We start from the raw sequence: 23,505 nt of genomic DNA on the forward strand, positions 1-23,505 counted from the left end.
TCTGTTATGCCCAGGATGTTTAAAAACCATATCGCTTACTGCTCTGTTGAAGTTTATATCCACTGGCAAATGTAATATTTACTTTATTGTTGCACACTGCCCGGATTTTCATGATGTGCTGGGTTAGGAGCATTCTGTTATTGGTGTTGTAGTTTTTGTTTGTGCATTTTGTTTTATGTGTGTATGTCGTAAAACTGCAATAAAAATATCTTTAAATAAAAAAATAAAAACTCTATAATGTGATTCTTACATTTATCCCAAAGGGAAGAAAAATTATTGCTGCAACTGTTTAAAGGTAAGCTAAACCCTCCTATCTTTTACAGCCAAGGAAGCTGCCATCTTAGCCTTTCTTTGATCTGCAGTGGTCATGGTGCTGCACATGTGATCTGTTATGAAACCACCCGTGGCTTGACAGTTTGGCTAAACACACAAGCAGCTGTGATAGTTATCATTCATAGCATGTCTTGAATGTAACTGCTTTTGGAAAACATTAAATCAATGGGTTTAGTTCTGCTTTAAAAAATGTTATCTGGCATTCCACTTTAATTTAAGCAAGCCATACATTGTACAATATTCTTTCTTTCAACCACAGGTTGAAGAAAAGGAGATTGCTTGATTCCCCCATCAACACTAATGGTGTATTAATCCCTCCCGCTGAACTATTGTGTTCTGGGAAGTTTCATAGTCATCATAATACAATGATCACTGCTGGCAGCTATAGCTGGTGGCAGTGATCCCACAGAAACAATCCGACAGGCTGGTTGTACTGAAGTTGATCGATGGATCAACTTCGGTAAACCAGCCTGCCCAAAGAATGATCGAAATTCTCCCTCTTCCTGCTAAACTGGACACATTTTGATCGGTCTATAACTGACCTTAGTCAAGTCCACCTAAATCTGCTATTCATCCACACCACTCTCTCCCAGACTTGCAAATGCTGCTATCCAGAGGAGTCTCCATTACTTCCCAATTCAGTGGAAACACCCTAACAAAGAAAGTGTGTTACTGGTGAAAGTAAAGGAAAAAAAAAGCCTAAAAACAATCATTTTTAACAACATTTAGGGCCAATTCACACTGCAACGCACAGTAGCAGGAGCGATTCACTGTTCTGGCCACTCAGCATTGTCGACTGTGCTAGGGGGCAGTGTAGTGCACGATTTATCACATCAAACTGCTCCTTTTTTGTTTTGTATAAGCTTTATTTGAAGTGTACAAAATGTACACTTCATTCAGTACACTGTTCAGCAGCGCGCTGTGCTGCCTGACATCGCAGTGTGATTTGGGCCAGCATGCTGCAGCTCAGCGCTAGGCTGTGTTGTAGTGAATGGGACACATAGGAAATGAAAATTCCTGTGGGTCCGTGCAGTGACAGAAGTTTTACATTGTGAATTAACATTTAGGGATTGGTAAATTGCAATATATTATGTTTTATTTTTGGATTTAATACCTATTTATAAAATACAAATTCACATAGACAGGTAATTGCAGTTTGTCTTTTGTCTGGTGCTTCCCTTTAGTGTGAGAACATTTTAGCAAAGAACAAAGTAATAAGGATGTCTTGTTGTCATAGTGAGGAACCTGACAAAAAATCAAAGAATTTTCCTATACGTAGACACTAAAATGAATTACCCATCAGAAAAAAATCTACCTGAGGCTTTTATTTTCATTAAAAATTTATGTTGGTTTAGTTATTTTCGGCACATAAATAATGAACCCTTCGTTTACTGTGTTATATGGTTCTGTTGTTTTATTAACATTCAAAAGAAATGTATATACATATTTACAATATATAGAGATTTATACATAAAACAGCCCACATTGGTATAGTTTTGTGGTTTGTACAAGTTGTTCTCGTTCTATCAGGTGAACATTTCAGCTCTGTAGACATGACACCAAGCAGTGGGAGGAGCTTGATACAGAACCAGCCCCTCCTTTGGATGGGGGAAAAAATTCATCAATTGCATCACATATTGAGAAGTCCCCTCCCTGGTAATGAAAAGGGCCTAACATTTAATTATGGCACACAGAATGAACACATCATTGTGTACAAACCCAACAAAGCAGAGTTGTGCTACAATGTGTTTGCTTTACAAAATTTCTTGACAGCTATATACATCTCAGAACTCTTTTCACGAACAAGATGGAGTCACAAACACTATGTCACCGCAGCTGTGTCACAAAATATGTTGTTGTTTTCACACACAAACTCTGACATCTTTTCTATGAAAGAAAAGTGATTTTGTCACAACGATAAAACCCGGTAACATTCTTGTGTCATGGCTGCACCTATGGAATGAAAGAATGAATGAAAGAGACATTTCAAATAGGCTGAATTCCATTTCCATGTGAGTGGGTAGAAAACGCAACCTCTTAGGCATTGAACTTCAGACAACGAAGCACAGAGGCTTAGCTAAGAGCGAAGATATCCTTGAGCTTGATTAAAAATAAAAACCTTACGCAAATGCTTTAAAATGGGAGTAGTTCTGATCACGTGCTCTGTGGTTCTTATATTAAAAGACACGACTATCAATGCAGAATACAAATGCTAGATGGATTTATTGAATTTCTTGACAATATGGAGTGAAGGAGCAGTAGACTGAAGACTACAAGTCTCAGATGTGAGAACGAGGGGCAGTGCATTGTTTATTCAGAATTATGCAGAAATATTATGTATTCTAAGCTATTCATCGCGGTAGATGGGATCATTTAGTAGAAATAATTATTAGTAAAGGTATATGAATGGTTTAAAGGTGTGAAGTTCCATCTGTCAACTACTCATAGAAAAGTTGTGATGTACACCACTCCATAGATGATAAATATAGTTGTTGCTTAGGAATACCATAAAGTACTATCGTTGACTGTGTCCAACAATAATGATGGATGTTCTTTATGAGACAATGTGGGACAAGATCCTATGCACTAATCAGTCCAATACCATTTCCCGTAACATAGAAACACTTCGTCACTTGAAACCATTGTTGTTTACACAGACACATTCCACTACATTGTACCATCAAGAGTAATTCAGTTTAAAGAACTCTAACAGTGTGTAATGTGGCTTTGAGTTCACACTGATTTTATTTGTCCAAACACCTGTCCAAAGGCACCGTAGTCAGAAATCTAGACGTTTTTCCCACTGATATACATTGGGAAGAGATTATTATTCCCTGCAGTAGTTGTGTTATTGGAAGGTCAGCTGCAATCACAGCGTATACTGCTTCTGGTACAGCTCAGTACATCTCCTGCAGAGTATCAAGGACATGGTAAACTCCAAGCTGCTGTCAGATTTGCACATGAGTCCCTAGTGCCTGGAGATTCTGTATGCTGGAGAGGATTTTCTTCTGATGGCCAGCTAAGTTGATGCCAATTTTGCTGAGTTCACTGAAAGAACATAAGACAAGAAAAGTGAGTGTACATAAATCAAGCAAGAGGATCACTTTTTACATAGACGCATTTCACTATGTTCTACCCTAAAGTATGATAAAGATAACTTCAACTGAACAAGCCACAATGGAAAGACAGAGAGTGGTGTGTCGTCAAGCTGTGCATTTACGCAATATGGCCATCACACCTATATACGTTTATTGGGCATCCAATTCCAAAACCATAGATATTAATATTAAGTGCTCCTTTTGCAGCTATAAGAGCTTTTTTTTTTCTGAGAAAGGTTTTTACAATATATTGGAGTATGTGTGGAATTTGTGCCCATTCCTTTGAAAGAGCATTTTACCCAGTTATTGGACTCATCGGTGTTAAAACTAAACTTAACGACAGTGTTGAGGTCGAGGCTCTGTAAAGGCCATTCAAGTTCCAAAATTATCAAACACAATCAAACAAAATTGCTCATGGCTTTGTGCACAGAGCTCAGTCAAATAGCAAAAAAAAAAAAACAGACAGTTGTCTGAGGACCATTTGCATTGGCCTGCACTATCTATCTATCTATCTATCTATCTATCTATCTATCTATCTATCTATCTATCTATCTATCTATCTATCTATCTATCTATCTATCTAGCTATCTATCTATCTATCTATATATATATATATATATATATATATATACACATTATCTCATGAAAGTGAGTACACCCCTCACATTTCTGTAAATATTTTATTATATCCATTCATGTGACAACACTGAAGACATTACACTTTGCTACAATGTAAATTAATGAGTGTACAGCTTGTATAACAGTGCACATTTGCTTTCCCCTCAAAATAACTCAACACACACCCATTAATGTCTAAACCACTGGCAGCAAAAGTGAGTACACCCCTTCCCCTAACCCCTAAGTGTAAATGTTTAAATTGGGCCCAAAGTCTCAACATTTTGTGTGACCACCATTATTTTCTAACACTGTCCTAACCCTCTTGGGCATGGAATTCACCAGAGCTTCACAGGTTGCCACTGGATTCCTCTTCCACTCCTCTGACATCACATAGCGACCATGCGCTGCTCCACCTTCTCTTTGAAGATGCCCCACAGATGCTCAAATAGGTTTATGGTCTGGAGACCTGTTTGGATAGTCCATCACCTTTAATCTCAGCTTCTTTAGCAAGGCAGTGGTTGTCATGGAGATGTGTTTGGGGTTGTTATGTTGAAATACTGCCCTAAAGCCCAATCTCTGAAGGGAGGGGTTCATGCTCTGCTTCAGTATGTCACAGTACATGTTGGCATTCATGGTTCCCCCAATGAACTGTAGCTCCCCAGTGCTGGCAGCACTCATGCAGCCCCAGACCATGACACTCCCACCACCATGTTTGACTATAGGCAAGATACACTTGTCTTTGTACTCTGAGCTGGTTCTCGCCACACACGCTTCACACCTTCTGAACATAATACGTTTATCTTGGTCTTATCAGACCACAGGACATGGTTCCATTAATCCATGTCCTCAGTCTGCTTGTCTTCAGCAAACTGTTTGTGGGCTTTTTTGTGCATCATCTTTAGAAGAGGCTTCCTTCTGGGATGACAGCCATGCAGACCAATTTAATGCAGTGTGCGGCGTATGGTCTGAGCACTGACAGGCTGACCCCCCACCCCTTCAACCTCTGCAGCAATGCTGGCAGCACTCATACGTCTATTTCCCAAAGACAGCCTCTGGATATGATGCTGAGCATGTGCACTCAACTTCTTTGGTCGCCCATGGAGAGGCCTGTTCTGAGTGGAACATGTCCTGTTAAATCACTGTACAGTCTTTACCACCATGCTGCAGATCAGTTTCAGGGTCTTGGCAATCTTCCTATAGCCTATGCCATCTTTATGTAGAGCAACAATTCTTTTTTTCACATCCTCAGGGAGTCCTTTGCCATGAGGTGTCATGTTGAACTTCCAGTGACCAGTATGAGAGAGTGAGAGCTATAACACAGAATTTAACACACCTGTTCCCCATTCACACCTGAGACCTTGTAATACTAATGACTCACACGACACTAAAGAGGAAAAGTGGCTAATTTGGCCCAATTTGGACATTTTCACTTAGGGGTATACTCACTTTTGTTGCCAGTAGTTTAGACATTAATGGCTTTGTGTTGAGTTATTTTGAGCGGGCAGCAAATTTACATTGTTATACCAGCTGTACACTAACTACTTTACATTGTAGCAACGTGTAATTTCTTCAGTGTTGTCACATGAAAATATATAATAAAATATTTACAAAAATGTGGGGAGTTGTAATCACTTTTGTGAGATACTTTATATGTGACAAAGTAACACAATAGTGGGCCATTATTAGTTTACAAGCTTAAAGATGTAGATGCTGTATTTGTTTTATTTGGGGAAATTACATCAATTATAGGGTATTATGTATCCATCAATGCTTATATTACAGCAGCAATACATTAGATTGGCTCTTACCTGTTGCTTAGATATAGCACAGAGTCTAGGGTAACATATCCTGCCATTGTGAAGTGTTCTATATATTGGTTCATCTTGATGGCTTCTAACCACTCCTCCACACTGGTGACTGTAAATGAGTCAGTCATGCTTGGGTCCTGCCTGCAAAAAAGTCAACTGAAGTAAATCGATTGAATACATTTTAGAAGCTACAGTTTAAAGTAGAACTATAGGCAATTTTTTCCATTTTAGATAGATTAAGGGAGTGCTATATTCTGTCATTTTTTTTTGCCCATTCGTGTCCAATTGTGGAGATTTACCCTCACATACTGTCACATAGCCAAAACAGGAAGTGAGAGGAAATCCCTTGAGGCTTCCTAGGTCATCAGAACTAGTGCCCCTTTGGATAGTGAATGTAGCAGAATCTCTAATCTCTTCCAGTCTAATGAGAACCTTTGAGGCCACAGACTGTTGATATCCTTCAATATGTAGTGGGTTGTGAGGCTTAGTGGGTGCAAAGGTAGTAGAAGTCATTGGGCGCCAGACATTTCTTGGATGCAAAAGAAGTTTTATTTCTTTTAACAGTCCTTTTATATTTTGCAAGGGAAAGAGGGTTGGGGCCAGGACACCCTTTAAGTAGTTTCAATTTCAATAGGCAGGCACCAAGGCTTCAATAGGAGGACAGCCATACAGGGATAGGCCCCAGCAAGGTGCCACTTCTGCATGTGCAGGTTTGCTGTCCCCCATGGCTACAGTACTTAACAGTTCCTAATTCAAATGTAACAATTCTCTCAGCTTTACTACAACTTCTACTTGTAGTTCTTCAGCCCCTTGAGCTCCTGGTCTCTCACTGGACCCACTGATTCACTATGAATCCCATGAGCTCCTCAAGGCTTTTGCAGTGGTATCTCCTTCAAGCATCTCCCACACTTCCCTGCTGGGTCCCTAGCTTGGCACTTTCGATACCTTCAAGCTTCACCCCTGCTGATCGGCTCAGTCCCTAGCTTGACACACAAGGCTGCTCTGCAAGTTTCACCTTTGCTGGTTGGGTCCCTGACTTGATCACAGAATGATGTTTCCTGATTCTCCACCATGCCTGTTCAGTGAGAATGTTGCTCCAGTACTTGCTTCAGTTACTCACTGTGGTCCCTGGTAAAGGTGGTTGGTCCCTTAGTGGCAACAGCTTCCCTTCTACCCTTAACCATGACAGGTTCTCCGGCTGGCAGAACTGTCACCTACAACTGGACTGCAAGCCACAGTCCCAATTCCCCACCGCCCTCTTACTTCTGGATAGGCCCTCACACAGCCTGGCAGCCAGATGCCCCCCCGGGATAGGCCCAATCTCTGGCCTAGTAGCCTGAGGCAGACGACACATGTCCACCCAGATAGCAGTCCGAGTGGCACAGAACATAGATCACCTGACTCCACCCAAATATATAGCCTCTCCCAGCAGGCCGAAGGGATTCAAGAAAACCCCTGCCCATTAGATGAAATACCCCATATACCCATAACGTGACCTTGAGCTGTACTTCTCATATCTAGTACAACCAAGTGCCTGGTCCCCCAGTGAAGAGAAAAGTACAACAACGCCAAACTTAATTTAACTATGGTAGCTACCCGTGACAAGGAATTAGGTGAGGAGCTCCCTGATTAAACCCCAGGGCTCTTCATGAATGTAAAAGATTTTCTTTCACTTTCAATGACAAAGGTAAACAGGACAAATAGAGAGGGTGAATCTCCCTAATGGGGTCACAGACAGCAAAAAAAACAAAAAACAAAAAACATTACAGGTATTCTAGTCCAGCTCTACTCTATCCTAAACTATTAAAAAGCGTTTTCTTTAGTTATACTTTAGGAAATACATATATACTATATGCTATGTTTATCTAACACTTTTTTTATCATCAATGCTCATTCAACTTCAGTTGTAACGCCACCATACCCTAAAATGAAGAATCTTTCAGATTGTACCAAGTAAAAAAGAAGGGACATTATAGTTTGAACTGATTTCACCTCAAATTTAGGTACAGCTATACCTTTCTTCACCACTATAGGTCCAGTAGTGCTGCACACCACCTAATCCCTTTTAGTTACATATAAAAAATAACATAAAGGGGATTTCACAAGGGCATGTGATCTGCACCCTCCCTCCTATTGGGAAACTATAAAGTCAAAGCAGAGACAAATTAAGACAGAATGAGGCTAATGCCTTGTACACACGATTGGACTTTCCGACAATAAAACCGTGGAATTTTGTCTGGAGGGTGTTGGCTCAAACTTGTCTTGCATACACACATTCTTGCATGCACACAGTCACACAAATGTTGGCCAACAATTACGAACGTATTACTAGATGTACTACATGTTTTTTCAGCTCTTTAGCACCAGCCTTTGGGCTCCTGCTAATTTTGTGTTAGTAGAAGTTTGGTGAGTGTTGATTCGCGCTTTTCTTTTCGCGCTTTTCATTTTGACGTTTTCAGTTAGTTTCTGAACGGCCGTTCGTCAACCAGACATGTTGCGGAATCAGAGGAGATAACATGTTATTTATTATTGGCCTTGGAATTATTGCTTTGACAATATTTTTTTAGTTGAATAATGATTTAATTTGGTATATTTTCTATATTTTTGGATGCATAGAATGCACTTTTTGGTTAAGTTCTTTTGGCAGATAGCATGTCTATTTTTTATTTTTTATAATGCACAATAAAAAAAAGAATAATACTTGACTATGTGTTTTACTTCAAATGACAGTTTGGGAGTAGGCAGTTACATTTAAAAAAATACAATGTAAAATTGACAAGGGACACCAACATAGTTGTATCTTTAATCTTAAAAAATACGGGATAACGGTGTTGTGGTAACTTGCACAAAAAAACAACAACATAATAATATTCTTCTTGATACCAATAGAAAAAAAAAGACTTTGAAAATTTGTTTGCAATAACTTCATCAGTATCACCAGCAAAGCAGCTTCATTATTATCCCATTAAAGAAGAAGAGAAATGTGTGAGCTTTGCCCCCCATTCCTTTGACTAACATTGATAAGGACTCCAATAGGCACAGAGAAGCTTAGTTGCATTTTCTGTACTGCCCTGGCCATCTTATCGGACACTGATTGCCTACAAATGCATCCTTCCTTGCGAAGTGACAGGCAGGTACTCAGCTTTGCCCAACTGCACTATTCTCTTGGTTTTCTGCAGCATGAAGATTGAGGCTGGGCCTTGTTGATAACTATCAGTAGGGTTAAGGGGTCAATGCACCAAAACTGGAGCAGAAATTAAGCCATTACCCATAGCAGTCACATTTTATCATTCATTCATAAATTGTACCATTCTGTCACTGCAGAATGAAGAAATAGAAAATGAAGCAATTCAATACAGAAAGCAGTTTTCACTTGTGTGCCAGTTTTCTCCAGTTAAAGTGCTAGGTTAATATTGTCTTCAGGCCTTTCCCACAGTGAGTGGGTTTCTGCTAAGAAATACAAATGAATTTAACTAAGTGACACATTTGCATGTGCCCTTGTGAGGATATCTATAAAATGTGCATCGCTAGTGAAGCTCGAGGACAAGTTTGAATATCTATGTTACAAAAAATGGATTCTCAACACTTGCTTCAGTGACTTCCTACAGTGCAGTGCTTTCCATATCTCTTTATGGAATTACAGGGGAAATACTCAGTAGGCCTATTTTAAGGAATAAGTGTTTTGTATATATTTTCACTGGGACCAAAACAGGAAAATATATGTTTTCATTTGTTTAATTCAGAAAGTATCAAATATTGCATACGAACTGTTAAATGCATCTTTTGTAGCCAAAAATGAACTCTAAGCCACTTTTCCCTTTCTTACCAGGTTGCCTTTACAGGCTTGCTGTAAATTGCCTGTTTTGTTAACAGGTCCCAGCAGCAGAAGGTCAAATTACATATACAGCTCAAGGGTCAGAGGAAAGCCAATCAACTCCTCTGCTAATAACCATTCTCTGGATTTATAGTTACACTTGAAAATGAATGTGAATGGCTAGTGCCAGGCTTAAGAACACTCAGAATTAGTTAGGAAAAAAAATGGCCAGACTACGTACATTCTAATATTTACATATTATTAACAAACAGCAAATGCACTTTAAAAAAAATTCCTCATTGTAGCTGCAAGCACTGTTGAGGTATTCATTCTCAAGTTCACAACAGAAGCATAGATGTTCATCTCCCACTTCCGCCTCTCTGACAGAAGGGAATTGGCAGTCGGACAGCCTTCTCATATAAACAAACAGCAGGTGTTCACAAACTGACTGCAAGCTAATTTAAAAATGTCTGTGGTAATCTTTGAGGATAATTTACTCCACAGTGGCTGTAGCGATAGAAGCCAGTGAGAACTCTAAATCTCTTTTACTGCTTGTTAAGAAGAATATAGAAATGCTTAAGTCTAAGTTCATATCCCTGCAGATTGTGCCGCTGCAGAATCCGCACAAATACCATCAACCGCACCCACCCACACAGGGAAACGTGGGGCCCGTGGGCAGGTTCTGTTAATCTTCATGACACGCCGCCTGCACTGGAAATTGAAATCCTACTGGAAACCAAGATTCCTGTGCGGGCTGCAAATTCAAAAATAGTGTAGGGACTTTCCTGTGTGTCTCAGGGTATGGCAGCCCATTCAAATGAATGGGCCCTCATGCCCGCACAAACCAGGGCCCATGCAGCCACACAGGTGTGAACTTACTGTAAATATCCATAGTCAGGTCACAGGTACACTTTAAGAAAAAATGCTGTGTGACATTCAAAATAACAGAAGTTGTTTAAAATAAATCACCTAAATGGCAGTTATATTATTCATAAATGGTATTGTTTGCTTAGTTTTGCACAATGTGATCAGATAACTACTGTAGGTGCACAAAATCAGAATGACCCACTAGGGATTCTATTTTTGCATTGTGTATATACTTCTCTGTGACAATACCAGCAGTGGATAGTAGCAGTATAGTGAACAGTAATTAAATCTTACCATGTGGAGCTGTTGGCTAGCTCAGTCAGGCTACTTGGGTTGCGTATGAATTTGTCCAGAATGTTTACAATTTGTCCAAACTTAGGCCGGTCACTTCTACACTTCTGCCAGCAGTCCAGCATGAGCTGATGTAGCACTACAGGACAGTCCATAGGAGGGGGCAGGCGGTACCCTTCATCTATTGCTTTAATTACCTAGAAAAAAATACCAAATCCATTATTGTTCAGCCAGACTCATTAATTTCTCCTAGTATACAGAAGGCTTTAAATAGAGGGGATAATGCTCTTTCATGTTCATTTTCATGAAAGGGTGCAAACCTTTGAAGTGATTAGTAATTGTGCTGATGAATATAAACCTTTTTCTATACTGATTACAGATTTTCCCTGCATGTAAAATATAAATAGGAAACTACTTGACATGAAACATAAATATCCAAGCTCATTCTTTCATATAGAAAAAATAATAATAATATGCAATATCCCAATGAACCATTCCAAAATAATAATAAAGCTAATAATTATATAAGTGCAAGTTATTTATTAATACCAGCTTGTTTTATATGTGCTAATTCTTTATTTGAAATATTCCTTACTGTGGATGTAGATAATATCACAGAGTCAGTCTACGGGTGACGTTAGACGAATGATCCTGTCACCAGGTCAAACCCACAAATGTAAATTCAGTTCTTGTTTATTAGAAGGAGAATAGCAATCAGCAAATATAAGCAGGCTATGGTCATGGGCAAAACATGGGTTGCCTTTAAAGCCTATTTCCATGTTTCTTAAACAATATTAAAAGATAGAGCAGGAACAGAGTTTGTCTATTGGTCTAGTAAGGCAAAAGTATATGAGTATGTGTATGAACACAGTCGATCTGGAGTTCTGTAGCACTCAACCCCCCTATCAGTCCACCATCTTAAATTTATATTTTGGAAAATATATGACGATTGCACAAGTTTACTTCTAAGCACTTTGAAATGCATTGTCGCACTGGAAAGTTCATCTAGATTGCTGTATATTGTCAGAGATAATAACTACAAAGTAACTTGCAATGTGATCACACATTACTGCATGTAGCAGTTTTATTCCAGTTCTTGAAGGGTGCAGTAGAAGTAAGCAACATAGAAAAACAGATTGAGAGTTGCTAAACAACATGAGAGTTGTTTTTTCTATTTTTTCCTCAATTAAAAAAATAAATTGTAATATAGTATATTTAATTACATAACTCACATCTTGGTTAGACATTTCCCAGTAAGGTCTTTCTCCATACGATATCACCTCCCACATCACAATACCATAGCTCCATACATCACTCGCTGATGTAAATTTCCTGTAGGCAATGGCTTCTGGGGCTGTCCATCTGATGGGGATTTTACCTCCCTTTTGGAAAACAACATGAACCATCAATATAATACATAAACAAATAACCACATAACCAGATACCTATCACTTGTTCCTCCAATAATTTCTTATCTCCAGTATATTCCACAGTATTATACAGTCAGGAAACGGTACAGAATACAACAAACCAGTGCACCTGAACATAATTAGAATAACAAACAATAGGAAATGTAATACAGATTGCTAACAGTGGTTAGATAAGAATTCAAAACTCAACTAATACAGTTTATTTTATTTTATTTTATTTTTGTACTGGGAACAGCCAATATTTGAAACCCAACACTCTCTAGGCAGAACAGGAAAATCAGCTATTGAATAATGGGTGCTGCTTCAAAACAGCTAACCTATTGAATAATATAAGGGAGCGATGTTCATATACAGGGAAAAAAAATCTCAGCAAATGTAGATGAGTCAGTAGCATGATAAAACCAACCAAAATAATAATTTTTCTAATGTACTAACATGTTGCATTATGTAACTATTTTACACAGAAATACAGTTTAGCAGTATGCATGTACGAACAAAGAGGATCCGTATGTGAAATACAGTGTATACTATATAAATGAGCGCCATTCAGGAAGGAAGCAAGGGCATAACTATAGCCCAGGGAGGAAATGTGACTACCAGAACATACTGCTCTAAATACTTAATGACTTATTATGGGGAAAGAATTTGGGAAACACGTTAAGTATAATGAATATATCATGTAGGGCCTTATGCTTGAATTAGCAATCTGGAGCTACATTTCATAAGTGGGGGCAGGGGCTAAAGTGACTTTGCTACATGACTCATTGGCTTCCAATTTTACACATGAGGGGGCGATTAACTAAAACTGGTGCACTCAAAATCTGGCACAGCTGTGCATGGTAGCCAATCAGCTTCTAACTTGAGCTTGTTCGATTAAGCTTTGACAAAGAAAACCTGGAAGCTGATTGGTTTCTGCACAGCTGCACCAGATTCTTAGCGTACCAGTTTTTGTAAACCCCCCCCCAACCCCCCATGGTGAATTTGTATATATATATATATATATATATATATATATATATATATATATATATATATATATATATATATATATATACATATATATACATATATATTATAAATACTGTAGTGCTTAGCATAAATAAAACAATCAATTAATTATGTGTGCCTATAGACAAACTTAAATCATATGCATCATATATGTATCGCTCACATTTGTCTTTGCCACAACTGTGGTAGTCAAGGAAAATTGATTGCTGAGCCCTCGGGTGGCAATCAGAACACCCTACATAATAAATGTGCCACATCCTATATATAGATTTGAAATGTGGAAAAAGAAATGGACTTTCAGGGCACATATAAAAAACTATATAAATATTTTAATAATTCACAATGCTATTTATACAAACACACATTAAAGATAATGCAAATAAATTGGACTATACAAAAACAGAACACACAATAAAGAAAGAACAAAAACAGAAGGACCTATTATTCCGCCCAAACTGAGAGCACAACCACTAATGTACTTCCTGTGGGGTATTAATATCTGGATCAGATCACCTCCACTAAGATGTGGCATATGTTGATGGGGTTTTCATAGGTCCTGATAGTTAAAAAACTGAATGCTTAGGAATTACCCTTACAGCTAGAATAGACAGCCTATATTCGGCCAGAGACTAGAATCAGAGCTGAAGACCTGGGCCAACAAAGACCTATCCTGGCTGGTTAGGATCCACTCCATAAAAAATGACATTACTCCCCAGACTCTTATACCTATTTAGAGCTATTCTGATCAACCTTAGGAAAGACCACTTGCAGTCACTCCAAAGGAAAATTGTTAGGTTTATCTGGGGGGGGAGCGAGACACAGGTTGCCTAGAAACACTCTATTCTGACAGCGTAAACAGGGAGGACTAGGACTGCCAAGACTATTTTGGTACTACCAGGCGGTGAGACTTGCTCAGCTTTCTACAATATATTCCAGATCTGAAAAACCTGATTGGATCCAAATAGAGAGGCAGGCGGGACTCAACTATACCCCTGACTATTTACTATGGATCCCTCCAAGGAAAGACCCCCCATTCTCACTCCAATCCTTTCACAACCCCTATCCCTCTGGAATACTTTGAAACCAATACCTCCATATCCTCTGAATGCCATCCCTTGGCACACATTTTCAACAATCCTGACTTCGTTCCCGGCCTGGACATAAAATCCTTTAAGTGGTGGCTGGACAAGGGACTGTATCGGATCGGTCACATCTTCACTGCTACAGGCCCAATAACTACAAAATTCTGTGAGCAACAACTGGATATCCCGAGGGACGAGAAATTCAGATTTCACCAAATACAACACTTTCTTCACAAAATATGGAAAGGGAAACCAGTCCCACCTAGGTTCACTCCCTAAGAGTTATGGGCAGGACAAGCCGTGGATCAGGGGGGTAGAATCTCTGTCATATACCAAGCTCTAGCCCAGCAGGCAGACAAAACTCCTTAAATGTCAGCATGGGAAACTGATCTTCAAATTCAATGGGATCTGGATAAATGGCAGACATTCTTCTCCAGAGCCTATAAGGGGATAAAGAATATTTCCCTAGAATCTTAAGGTGTTGACTCGATGGTATCTCACACCTTCTAAATGAACCCTTATGTATCCTTCCGCAAACCATTTTCAGGGGATGCAAATTGAATGGTTCCATGGCACATATATGGTGGGAATGCCCCAAAATCAGGCCTTACTGGAGGAGGATGTTTAAACTAATCCAAAAAGTTACGGACTTCCAGATCCCAAGAGCCCCCACAGTAGCCCTTCTGAACGATAACATCCCAGGGGCTCCTAGGTGGAATTGCAAACTAATCCACTTTAATCTACTGGGTGCTAAGCTAACAAATGCCAAGGCCTGGAAACAGCCAGGAGTCTCTTTCTCAGCTGCCAAGCGTAAAATATCATGGCTGATGTCACAAGAGAAATTGACCAGTATTCTACTAGATTGCAAAGCACAGTTTGAGTCCACCTGGGAGCCTTGGGCCAAACATGTGGTTATTTCCCTCATCCCCGGGATATAAGCATAACAAGTAAGTCTCATCAATACCCCCTAACCGACTACCTGCTGGGCGGCTCCTAACTCCCCCCCCCCCCTTCCCCCCCTTTCTTCTCCCTCTCTCTCCCACTTATTTTTGCTTCCTAATTTGTAATTTTTTACTTACCTTCTCATGTTTTGTCAGACCTCCCTTACTTAGGCATTATGGGGTCCTTTACTATATATTACTTATTAGAAAAATACACATGCCTGCAGGCTTTTCAGTAGAGGAGCCCCCCATAGAAGACCTGTGGATGGGAGCTCATACCACCTCATCACAAGCGATGCTCGTTGCCCTACACTATAGGTAGCTACAACCTGGAGGTCCCGGGGAGGCTACCCCAGCACAGTCAGATACCTTTAGGGGTGCCAGGGGAGCTCCCTGAGTCAACTGGAACCAGACATATGACATTGTCTAACCCGCCTCAGATCTCGCTCGCAGAGCGATAGTTATTTGCTTTCCATAGTTATAAATGAGTCTGCCCATTCCAAGCGTTTGGGAGGTATTTAACGTTATGTTGCATTATACCTTTGTATGGATGTATAACCTGTAACTGATTCTTTTGAAAAATAAAAATGTTTGAAAGTAAAAAAAATGGAATACTTGACATGTTTCGCGATTTTCATATTATCGCTTCCTCAGGAGCTTCTGTTTAATTAAAAAAGAGATTTTTTTTTAGACAACATAAGAAGAATACAGTATACGATTGGAATGTATGTCTATATATATGCATCGATTGTAAACTCACCACACTTAGTATTTAAAAGTCTCAAGCCTGCCCAGCCCAGCCTGCCCCTGCCCAGCCGAAAAAGCAACACTGCTGCCACACCACAAGGCCCTCCTGATGGAAATGGGAGGGGGAGGGGGTGACGTAGAAAATCTGTGAGGTCCCCCAAAAAGGAACGAAATGGAGATCAAAGTGCAGATTGCAAGAACGGGGGAGCATCCAGTAACTAAAAAATAATAATAGAAATGCACATCATGTGTACATTTAAGCATCATATGTACATATATATGATTATTTTTTAGTTACCGGATGCACCCCCGTTCTTGCAATCTGCACTTTGATCTCCATTTCATTCCTTTTGGGGGGACTTCACAGATTTTTGAGGTCGCCCCCTCCCCTTTCCCATTTCCATCAGAAGGGCCTTGTGGTGTGGCAGCAGTGTTGCATTTTCAGCTGGGCAGGCTTGAGTCTTTTAAATACTAAGTGTGGTGAGTTTACACTTTGATGCATATATAGACACACATTCTAATTGTAAATTGTATTCTTCAAACTGTCAATTCTTATGTAGTCTAAAAAAATCTCTTTTTTAATTAAACAGAAGCTCCTGAGGAAGCGATAATATGAAAATCGTGAAACATGTCGAGCATTCCATTTTTTAATTTTCAGGATCTATGAACACCCCATCAACATATACCCCACAGGAAGTACATTATTGGTTGTGCTCTCAGTTTGGGCTGAATAATAGGTCCTTCTGTTTTTATTCTTTCTTTATTCTGTGTTCTGTTTTTGTATAGTCCAATTTATTTGCATTATCTTTATTGTGTGTTTGTATAAATAGCATTGTGAATTATTCAAATTTTGATATAGTTTTTTATATGTGCCTGGAAAGTCCATTTCTTTTTCCACATTTCACAGCTGTGGTAGTCACAGGTAAAATAATGAATTACGTAATTAATGCTAAGTGCTACAGTGATTAAAGTAATCTTTGCTACAAGTGTATATTGAGTTGGGGAAATTTTATGGAACAGTTGCATTAAGGGTTTTTGTTGACACTAATTAGTATACAGTTTTTAAGTATACAAATGGAATGAAGAAAGGAACTGTAAATTGAATGATAAATTATAAAGAAGTGAAAACAACACGTCTCATGTACATGAATGGTGAGAGGCTGAAAAATGCACTAGTGCGCCACCCAGAGAGCTGCAGCTGGCAGGAACAGCTGCCAATGTTTCTGTACATAAACAGGAATACCAATGTTTCTGCACATAACCGTTTGCATGCTTGTATAATGTATTTCCTACATTTTCCTACATTTTCCAGCCTATCACAAGATGTTTGCAACATGGAGCTCAGAGGCAAGCTTCCTTTGACCCTTTAGGTTTTGGCCTCCAAACAAGATACCAGAGAACCACTTTTATGGTATTTGCATGTTATTCTTTTTTTTTATTTATTGATTTTTGTTTCTTGGTGGGGGGTAGTTATGTCTATCGCAATTCAGAAACAGATCAAGGTTTGCTGTCTTCCCCCAACAATTTTACCTGGTCTTTACATGTGTGTGTGTGTGTGTGACAGTATGAGCAAAAAAAGAAAAGTTGGGGAAACCCTCAGATGGGGAGGTCCCAAAAAAACAAAGAGACTACCAAGGCAGCCAAAGGCAATACTTGGGTCTGAAAATATCATACAAAAATGTTTTATTTAATAAATACTCAGGTAAAATTGAATAGAATACACTGAAAAAAACAATTAATGTGTACACTGATAATTGTGTGTTAAGTTGCACACTGCAATATAGAAGTGTGCAGCTAACACAATGGACAAACAAACAAAGAGGTGCTAACAAAACATGAATAACAAGGTCCAGACACCAAATAATTGCACACAGGGACCGCCAGTGGTAAGAACCACATAAAAAAGGTGAAGCAAAATATGCAAAGGATCCTATTAGGCGGACTGTGTGTGCATGACCCCCACAGGGGTATTGAAGTGCAAGAAATATAGAATGTTAGTGAGTCTACTAAATGCTAAATGAAAATTGGCAAATACCGGAACTTGCGGTAAAGGATCTCATTCGGAAGTTCATTGCATGAATGTCCATATCTTCCAATACTGCAGAACGGTATGTCTGAGGAGCAGAGCGAATCTATATTTAAGAATGGCAGCTGTCACATGAAAAGATCCTACAGGGCAAAATTGTGAAAATAAATAGTAGTGGATGAACCCGAAAGGCTGCTGTTATAATCCACTGCTTATGTGAGCTAATGATGTACTGTAAACCTTCCACTGTATATTTTGGACAGGCTAATGGCTCTTAGAATGCATGTGGTGGTAGGTTTCAACATAGGATGTATTCACATATACAGTTCACCCAAGACAATTTTCCATTTGAATGGCTGCATTTGTCCATTGTGTTAGCTGCACACTTCTTTCTTGCAATGTGTAACTTAACACACAATTAACAGTGTGCACATTAATTGTTTTTTCAGTGTATGCTATTCAATTTTACCTGATTATTTATTAAATAGAACATTTTTGTATGATATTTCCAGACCCAAGTATTGCCTTTGGTCACTTGGTAGCCACTTTGTTTTTTTGGGACCTTCCTAGTTGAGGGTTTCCCCAACTTTTCTTTTTCTGTTTGGTATGCTTGGCTACGGCAGCAACACCCTCCATGGTTGAATGGCACGTGGTCTATATCAATTATTTATATGATAGAGGTGTTATTAGTGGACCCGTCACCTTCTTGTGTTGTGACAGTATGAGACCTATTCAAAGTCTTTCGGAACAGAGGCGGATTTGCATAGATTTTTCATTATCCAGAATGCTTTGTAATTTATATAATGGCATACGAATAAGAATGGAACAGTATAGTTAAAGCATAATCTGGAGATGTTAGAATTTATCAATTATTTGCGAACCAATCTGATTTAATAGTATGGTCATGAGGTTTTTGTATAACTTACCCTTGTGGTATACGCTGCTTCAGGGTCATCCTCGAGGACTCTGGAAAGACCAAAATCGGAGACTTTGCAGACTAAGTTGCTGTTGACTAATATGTTTCTGGCTGCCAAGTCTCTGTGGACGTAGTTCATATCTGATAAATATTTCATTCCAGAAGCTATGCCTCTCAGCATTCCTACTAACTGTATCACTGTGAACTGGCCATCATGTTTCTAGAAGATAGAAAATTGACATTGTTCTCAGTTCTTGGGGATAACCAACTCACACACCAAAAGGTTTTTACAACTTTAAAGATTTCAGGCACAATGTGTTTGTGGTCTGTAAGCCAAGTAACCTCATTTTTATTCCCTTTCCTCTTCTAGCGTTTATGGCTTGACTACACCTGAGTTTTTAAAGGAATGCATTATGGGTCTTAAAAGACTCTTTTACATATTAAAGACAGGTAGAGACAGCATGGTCAAAGATGCATGAACGGAAAAAAGGTAGGATCAGTTTTACCAATATACAAAATGTTATGGTTACATGTTTTAGAAAACCACATATATTATTAAGGAAAATTAGGATAACGAAGAATGCAGCTGTAGGCACATTAGTAAAGAAAAATGAAAATCATTTTTCATGGGACTTTAAATGAGGTACAACATTTGCATAATAATATGGAATATATTAAGGGGCAAGTAGAGGCAGTTTTTTCTCTTCCCCGTCCTGTTGGATCTGAAGTCATGTCTGGGATGATTACTCACTCACACATGTCAGCACTTGGTAACTACTCTTTTATGCATATTCCTGATTATTGTTTCACACGCTACCTATGGTATAAGCTTTATATTTTATCTGTGGTGGTTTACGCATGGTGTCCGCTGATTTGTTAGTGTCTTTATTAAATACTATACATTTTTCCTTATGGGTCACTGGTGATAGACACTATACCTCTGCTCTTTTTTCTTTTATTTTGGGGTAGATATAATATAATATAATATAATATAACATAATTATTTTTAGCAAGTAATTCCATTTGCTGATGCACATGGACATCATTTTCACTAGGAAAACACATTCTGGCACTCTCCCTCTTTTTTGCTGTGGGTTGCACTTTTTGGTCACTTTGTCTATGTTTAGTAGGCACTTGTTTTTGATGGGTAATAGGCTTTCTAATCCCATGCATACAGTTTCAGGTACTGCTCCTCAGTTATCCCATTCGGGTGCCATGTCTTCCCCCACAACTCCCAAGCCAGACATCTAGCGGTGGTTTCCATTTGGAGGTGTTATCTTAGATTGCTATATAGCTGATTTGTATGTATTGTTCTATTACATCTATATATATATATAAATATCACATCATCTCTACCCTCCCCCCTGTTTTGAGGGAATGTTTAAACATGTTCTATGAAGCTGTTCTTTAGTTTGAAGATTTTACAATGGGCATCTTCTCCTGAAGAAGTGAGTTTATTGTCGCGAAATGCACTGAGCTAGAGGATGTACCCATTATTATGTTTTGTGAAAAACTTGGAAGAGCGGAATTTGTATATTATTATATGAATAATATGTTGACTGTGTGGCAATACACGTTAGTATTTACAACAAACTTGCTGTTTTAAAAATCTTCTTACATGAAAGATTTTCATCTTTGCTCAATAAATATTTTTATGCAAATGTTATACTTCATTTAAAGTCCCACGAAAAATGATTTTTATATCTGCAAATTAGACATGTGCAGAGTAAAATATTTCGTTTCGGAATTTCGTTTTCGTCTGAAAACTTAATTTATTTAGTTACTCCCGAAATTCGTTTTTATTTATTTCATTTTTCGTTCAAAAATTGCATTCGTCCGAAAATCCACATGAATCACGGTCGAATCTGTCTTTGAAGGCTTATGGTGTCTGTCGAATGTATAAAGAAGATTCGACGGAGCTAGTATATAGCATACTTTAGAACCCTATTAAAATCTATGGGACTCCAACGTTCAAAATCTAAAGTGCTCATTTTAAAGGCTAATTTGCAAGTTACTGTCCTAAAAAGTGTTTGGGGACCTGGGTCCTGCCCCAGGGGACATGGATCAATGCAAAAAAAAGTTTTAAAAACGGCCGTTTTTTCGGGAGCAGTGATTTTAATAATGATTAAAGTGAAACAATAAAAGTGTAATATTCCTTTAAATTTCGTAGGGGGGGGTTGTCTATAGTATGCCTGTGAAGGGGCGCATGTTTCCCGTGCTTAGAATTGTCCCTGCACAAAGTGTCATTTATGCAGGAAAAAAAGTCCTTTAAAATCACTCGCAGCTATAATGAATTGTCGGCTCCCGTAATACAGAGAACACTCATTGAAAGTCATTGATAAAAAAATAAATAAATAAATAAATAAAAAAGCGTGGGGGTCCCCCAAATTCAATTACCAGGCCCTTCAGGTCTGGTATGGATATTAAGGGGAACCCTGCCTCAAATTTAAGAAAAAATTTGACGTGGGGTTCCCCCTAAATATCCATAACCAGACCCTTCAGGTCTGGTATGGATATTAAGGGGAACCCCGCGTCAAATTTAAAAAAAAATTGACGTGGGGTTCCCCCTAAAAATCCATACCAGACCCTTTATCCGAGCACGCAACCTGGCAGGCCGCAGGAAAAGAGGGGGGGACGAGAGAGCGGCCCCCCCTCCCTCCTGAACCGTACCAGGCCACATGCCCTCAACATTGGGAGGATGCTTTGGGGGTCTGTGACCCCTCAAAGCACCTTGTCCCCATGTTGATGAGGACAAGGGCCTCATCCCCACAACCCTGGCCGGTGGTTGTGGAGGTCTGCGGGCGGGGGGCTTATCAGAATCTGGAAGCCCCCTTTAACAAGGGGACCCCCAGATCCCGGCCCCCCCCCCTGTTTGAAATGGTAAGGGGGTACAAAAGTACCCCTACCATTTCACAAAGAAAGTGTAAAAAATGTTTAAATAAAACAAACACACTTTTGAAAAATTCCTTTATTAAAAATAAAAAAATAAAAAAAAGATTCCAGCGGCGGTAATCCACTCTTGCTATCCATCGACGGACGGTCATATCTCCAGCGATGTCTAATATCATCCAGCGCAGCGCAGCATCCTTCTTCTGTCTCCGTGGAGGAGACACTACAGACATTCCGGCGGCTGACGTTTGTTATATACGGAGGGCGGGGCCACCCGTCACCTGACCCCGCCCCCCTCTGACGCAAGGGGAAACCCGGGGTTCCCCGTGACGTAGGGGTGACCCCGCCCCCCTCTGATGTAACGGAAACCTGCCTGTGTTACATCAGAGGGGTGCGGGTCACCCCTACGTCACGGGGAACCCCGGGTTTCCCCTTGCGTCAGAGGGGGGCGGGGTCAGGTGACGGGTGGCCCCGCCCTCCGTATATAACAAACGTCAGCCGCCGGAATGCCTGTAGTGTCTCCTCCACGGAGACAGAAGAAGGATGCTGCGCTGCGCTGGATGATATTAGACATCGCTGGAGATATGACCGTCCGTCGATGGATAGCAAGAGTGGATTACCGCCGCTGGAATCTTTTTTTTATTTTTTTATTTTTAATAAAGGAATTTTTCAAAAGTGTGTTTGTTTTATTTAAACATTTTTTACACTTTCTTTGTGAAATGGTAGGGGTACTTTTGTACCCCCTTACCATTTCAAACAGGGGGGGGGGCCGGGATCTGGGGGTCCCCTTGTTAAAGGGGGCTTCCAGATTCTGATAAGCCCCCCGCCCGCAGACCTCCACAACCACCGGCCAGGGTTGTGGGGATGAGGCCCTTGTCTTCATCAACATGGGGACAAGGTGCTTTGAGGGGTCACAGACCCCCAAAGCATCCTCCCAATGTTGAGGGCATGTGGCCTGGTACGGTTCAGGAGGGAGGGGGGGCCGCTCTCTCGTCCCCCCCTCTTTTCCTGCGGCCTGCCAGGTTGCGTGCTCGGATAAAGGGTCTGGTATGGATTTTTAGGGGGAACCCCACGTCAATTTTTTTTTAAATTTGACGCGGGGTTCCCCTTAATATCCATACCAGACCTGAAGGGTCTGGTTATGGATATTTAGGGGGAACCCCACGTCAAATTTTTTCTTAAATTTGAGGCAGGGTTCCCCTTAATATCCATACCAGACCTGAAGGGCCTGGTAATTGAATTTGGGGGACCCCCACGCTTTTTTTTTTATTTATTTATTTATTTTTTTATCAATGACTTTCAATGAGTGTTCTCTGTATTACGGGAGCCGACAATTCATTATAGCTGCGAGTGATTTTAAAGGACTTTTTTTCCTGCATAAATGACACTTTGTGCAGGGACAGTTCTAAGCACGGGAAACATGCGCCCCTTCACAGGCATACTATAGACAACCCCCCCCCTACGAAATTTAAAGGAATATTACACTTTTATTGTTTCACTTTAATCATTATTAAAATCACTGCTCCCGAAAAAACGGCCGTTTTTAAAACTTTTTTTTGCATTGATACATGTCCCCTGGGGCAGGACCCGGGTCCCCAAACACTTTTTAGGACAGTATCTTGCAGAATCTTTTCTCT

General features: G+C 39.7%; 1 protein-coding gene across 2 annotated transcripts in view; it reads right to left on the reverse strand.

The window, feature by feature from the left end:
• Positions 1–1,720: 1,720 nt before the first annotated feature.
• Positions 1,721–23,505, reverse strand: part of LOC143988804 (ephrin type-A receptor 3-like) — a 321,049-nt gene continuing 299,264 nt past the window's right edge. For both annotated transcript variants that reach the window (XM_077488668.1, XM_077488667.1), the window contains 5 exons: positions 18,990–19,199; positions 12,062–12,211; positions 10,833–11,026; positions 5,858–5,998; positions 1,721–3,381 (listed from right to left, as the gene is read on the reverse strand). In XM_077488668.1, the coding sequence (XP_077344794.1) occupies positions 3,282–3,381; positions 5,858–5,998; positions 10,833–11,026; positions 12,062–12,211; positions 18,990–19,199 (795 nt within the window). In that variant the 3' untranslated portion in view covers positions 1,721–3,281. The remainder of the gene's footprint in view (positions 3,382–5,857; positions 5,999–10,832; positions 11,027–12,061; positions 12,212–18,989; positions 19,200–23,505) is intronic.

Source organism: Lithobates pipiens, unplaced genomic scaffold (assembly GCF_037356315.1).
Source record: "Lithobates pipiens isolate NorthernLeopardFrog02 unplaced genomic scaffold, aLitPip1_a1.2 Scaffold_18, whole genome shotgun sequence".
Classification (NCBI taxonomy): domain Eukaryota; kingdom Metazoa; phylum Chordata; class Amphibia; order Anura; family Ranidae; genus Lithobates; species Lithobates pipiens.